Source organism: Limulus polyphemus, unplaced genomic scaffold (assembly GCF_000517525.1).
Source record: "Limulus polyphemus unplaced genomic scaffold, Limulus_polyphemus-2.1.2 Scaffold1216, whole genome shotgun sequence".
In the NCBI taxonomy this organism is placed as follows: domain Eukaryota; kingdom Metazoa; phylum Arthropoda; class Merostomata; order Xiphosura; family Limulidae; genus Limulus; species Limulus polyphemus.
Window position 1 is genome coordinate 236838 of NW_013666826.1, and position 4690 is coordinate 241527.

The window sequence follows — 4690 nt, forward strand, 5'->3', positions numbered from 1 at the left end:
ACATTTCCATAAACTTCTTTGACATTCTTTGCGGCTACAGAGGCATTGTTTCCCTTCTTGTATTCAAACAGCATTAATAGCCGAATGTGTGTCTCGTCATGTGCCATCACTATAAAGGATTAGAGCATATAAAACTTTACACATTATATAGGCTACACTAACGTGACGTTTCATTTAACTATTATACGTGATGTACGTTTTTTAGGGAGTGGTTAATGAAAGTGTTCCAAACCGCGACATTAATTTCTTAACGACCTAATACATATTTAGTGGAAACACTTTGACTAAATGATAAAATCAATAATTAAAAACGTGACGGTAATAACTATCGATTTGTAAATTTTTAAAATATATTACCCGCTTTCTTTTGTTTCGCAAGTATTAAAAATGACAAGAAAGTTAACAAACTTTACTGTAATGACTTCCAACTAGTGATCAGGGTTCCATATCAACCAAATAATTTCATGATGGATTTCAGCTGAAATAAATACAAAATTTATATTTCTATGATTTAAAAAACTACTGAATATAAAAATGCCCTGTTGTTAAACAAAGACAAGAAGGCCAAATAAAATAATACACCATTTTATTGAAGTATTATGAAAATGTCACCTATTCCAGACTTAAATGGATGTCAGTTATACAATCTTTTTTTTTTCTTTGTACAAAACAAAAATATTTAAATCATTTTTCTCAGTAAGTCATTAATTTTTATGTCCCGATTTCCATAGTCTCCTCCTTCAGTAAAGCGTAGAGATTTCTTTGTCCAACCATTTTTGGGAGGGTTCAACTTGAACTTCCACAGGAAATTTGCTACTTTCTTGAAGTGAGGTCCGATAGTGTACAACTGATGAAGTAAATCCTCCAAACACACAATACCATATTTTCCTTAAAAAAAAAAAAGATGTGTGGTTTTATATCACAGTAGTATAAAATACATATCGAAACCATAAGTTTAATATGTAATGCTATTTTTTTTTTTATTAGCTACATATTTGTATAAAAATATTTGTACTCTGTCATCATTTCTTTTAAATAAAGAACGTACTCGAGGTACATAATATCATTTTTTGTTTTTTGGATAATTTTTAATATTAACAGTTCCAATTTAACAAACATTCATGAAGCCTCCAGTCTTACTGCAGTGTTTCATTCTTGTCAGATGTTATTTCCAGGGAGTTCTGACTGGTAACACTCCTACTCCTGCACTATCTTTCAAACCCAATTTCCATAATTAATTCAATACTTTATGTTGAGTGAGAAGTAATATTTAGCAAAGGACACTTTATTTTTCAGTAAGTATACACACTAATTTCCACCTTTCATTCTCTTGTCACATCAAGTATTATTGTCTCCATGACGTATCTTTTTTTGTGACTGACAGTTTGAACTGGTAGCCTTTATTAGCATATTTCCAGTTTTGGTCAGTGGGAAACCTTCTGATGACTTCTAAATGGTCTCTTTTTGATTAGTTGACTCAGTAAGCAGCCAGAGCAAAAAATAAAGTTAGTTTTTATAATTCATTTAATCTTCTTTAAAAAAATTGAAGTTTTATCATCGTATGACTTTTTCATTTTGCAGTATTTTATTTACCAGCATTAGTCAGTAATTCCTAAAAAATGTGTTTATGTCTACATCTATGAAGAATAAATTGTTTTAGTTTTGACCTTGAACAACTGAAGAACACAATGTGATAAAAAATATTTGGACGTAGTGTGAGTCAAAGAGAACCTTATATTTAATATGCTCTAGCTTCCCTACATCCCTCCTACTTATTTTTCACATCATGAGTGCAGCTGATTTTCTCAGCACATGCAATTTATGGAGTCACCCTACACCCCTGTGTAGATACATAATAATTTTTAATTTATGGAATCACCCTACGCCCCTGTGTAGATACATAATAACTTTTAATTTATGGAGTCATCCTACGCCCCTGTGTAGATACATAATAATTTTTAATTTATGGAGTCACCCTACACCCCTGTGTAGATATATAATAATTTTTAATTTATGGAGTCACCCTACGCCCCTGTGTAGATACATAATAATTTGTAATTTATGGAGTCACCCTATGCCCCTGTGTAGATACATAATAATTTGTAATTTATGGGATTTGTTTGCTCGTGGCCTTTTAATATAGTCATCATCAGAATAATTCAAGTTTGGTTACACTTATTAAAAAAACGTACAACTTCGTCTATAATGAAAGTTTAAAGAACTTAGTGAACCTTGTTGTTAATGTATTTCAATTTTGGACTACTTGTGACAATAGAAATATTTATTTTATGATTTAATTGAGAATATGTAGCATTATTAAATATTATAGAGCACATTATGTATTAGCTTTACTCATATCAAGACTAGTGTAAAATGTTACTACATGTGTAGAACCAATTTCTGTTGTAAAAGAACAAACTTACATTTTCACAATTTAACCTTTTTTGCTATTGGTTATTTCCATGTGTATCTATGTTTGTCATTATATTTTTGTAATTTTTTAATGTAATATTTAATCTAATTTAAAATAATTTTAATTCTGTTGCTTCATTTATTTAATTTTTAGATTTACTTTTCAAAATACAGTTTCACTTAATATTTTAAACAGATCAGAAGTTCTTACATTACGAACCTGGAAAAATGTGCATGTATATACACACACAAGTACATAAACTATGGGACAGAAGGGGCAAATGCCCCTGACAGAAATCAAACAGTAAAAATTAAGTTTCTTATATTAAAAAAATTGCCTTGCTATACTCAGCTGTTTTAGTCCCCACCCTCACCACTTTAAAACAGTCATGTATGAAAATGTTTTTGCCACCCAGACACTATTAAAGTATTTTGTTCACTCAGTTATAATTTTCATAAATATAAAAATACAAATTACAGTTTGTAAATAAAATTTTTTGTTAGTCCAAATAAAAAGCTATATCCACAACTCACCTAGTCGCTCTTCAATGAAAGCGTTGTCTGATAACGGGAAACGTCTGCCCATTGCCCGACCGTACCCTCTCTTGTAGATCAGTTCTCGTACAGTCTTTAGATTTGGATAGCTAGAAAAAAAAAAAAACCAAACAAACTAGATGCATTTCAATACAAAATAAACCTTGAAGTTTACAAGTACTTTCTGGTTAGTAAGATATCAGATACCAAGAAAAAGCAGATTACATGATTCAGGTTTTGTCAAAACTTTAATAAAAAGATTACAACATTTGAAAAGTTTTCTATGTGTTCATATCTTTATTCAACAAACAGTTTTTATGGTCAGAATTACACAAAAGTTAACAGTTTTTATGCAGGGAGAGGTAGATGATACAGTAAGAGGTAAGTAATTGAAAGAAATTTCTGTAGGTTAGGCAAGAGCTTTTGGTAGTGGGAAATTATATTTTTATGAGAAAAATATATTGCTAGAAGATATAAGGTCTGGGGGTGCTGAGACAGCTTTACTGTCAAGAAAATAAATGCTGATAAAAAGAAAACTCAAATCACATGATTTCAGTAAGAAAAAAAAATCAATTGGACTTCACAGTTTTTTCCACAAGTAGAAAGAAATGTAAAATACTGATCACTTGTAAGTAAAAAATTAACAAATGTACATATCACCAAACACTTATAAAACACACCTCTTTTAACAATGTTAAACACATTATATACTATTTCAAAGTATTATATTCTGAAGTCAATCTTTATACAAACACTCCTTTATATAATGTGAAACACTGTGCAAAATTGCATCATACATATAAATAGTTACTGTTTAACGATATGCATTTCTGCAATACACTTCAAGTTCCATATGTTATTTTTCCCACAATATACCATGAAATTATCAATTTACATACAAACTCAGTGGATAATTTGTTTAAAAAACTTCGCATAGCACATGGCGTCTCAGGTACATGCAATTTGGAGAAAAATACTACAGCAAATTGCTTAAATCTTGAGAAAGGCATTCAAAAGACTTTATTTTCTGTACAAAAAAAATATTTTAATACTATACTGAGTATTTCTATGAATTTGTAACCTTTAAAATTCCTTTCCTAACTAGATATACTCATGTAATTTATGTCTAAAATATGTCTTTACAGATAATTAAAAAAAAATCTTGGATATGGGTAGTGTGCACAACTTGAACATAAGTGCCACCATTTGGTTTACCAATCAGTCTGTCGTGCCACTGGTCAACATTAAACACAGAAAACATCCAAAAAAAAAGAGAGAGAACTTCAAATGCACTGAAAGTATTTGTAGTTTTTCATATAAGACGCCTCGTTCATCATAAAAGAATCGTGTCACAGTTTGTGTCACATGGGTGTAAGATCAAATTATTCCTTGGAACTAATAATAAGTATGCTACACATTAGTGTGATATATTTAACAAAACCTACCAAACTATTCCATAGAACTAATAATAGATATGCTACACATCAGTGTGATATATTTAACAAAACCTACCAAATTATTCCTTAGAACTAAGGAATAATTTGGTAGGTTTTGTTAAATATATCACACTGATGTGTAGCATATCTATTATACTTATTATTAATTCTATGGAATAATTTGGTAGGTTTTGTTAAATATATCACACTGATGTGTAGCAGTTCCAAGGAATAATTTGGTAGGTTTTGTTAAATATATCACACTGATGTGTAGCATATTTATTATTAGTTCCAATTGATAATAAGTA

At 29.9% G+C, this 4690-nt stretch overlaps 1 protein-coding gene across 2 annotated transcripts in view; it reads right to left on the reverse strand.

Annotated features, from left to right (window-relative positions):
• Nucleotides 1-569: 569 nt before the first annotated feature.
• The window catches only part of LOC106462650 (60S ribosomal protein L7-like), a 9016-nt gene continuing 4895 nt past the window's right edge, over nucleotides 570-4690 (reverse strand). For both annotated transcript variants that reach the window (XM_013922593.2, XM_022389965.1), the window contains exons 5-6: nucleotides 2947-3056; nucleotides 570-888 (exon numbers count right to left, since the gene is read on the reverse strand). In XM_013922593.2, coding sequence (XP_013778047.1) covers nucleotides 680-888; nucleotides 2947-3056 — 319 coding nt within the window. In that variant the 3' untranslated portion in view covers nucleotides 570-679. The remainder of the gene's footprint in view (nucleotides 889-2946; nucleotides 3057-4690) is intronic.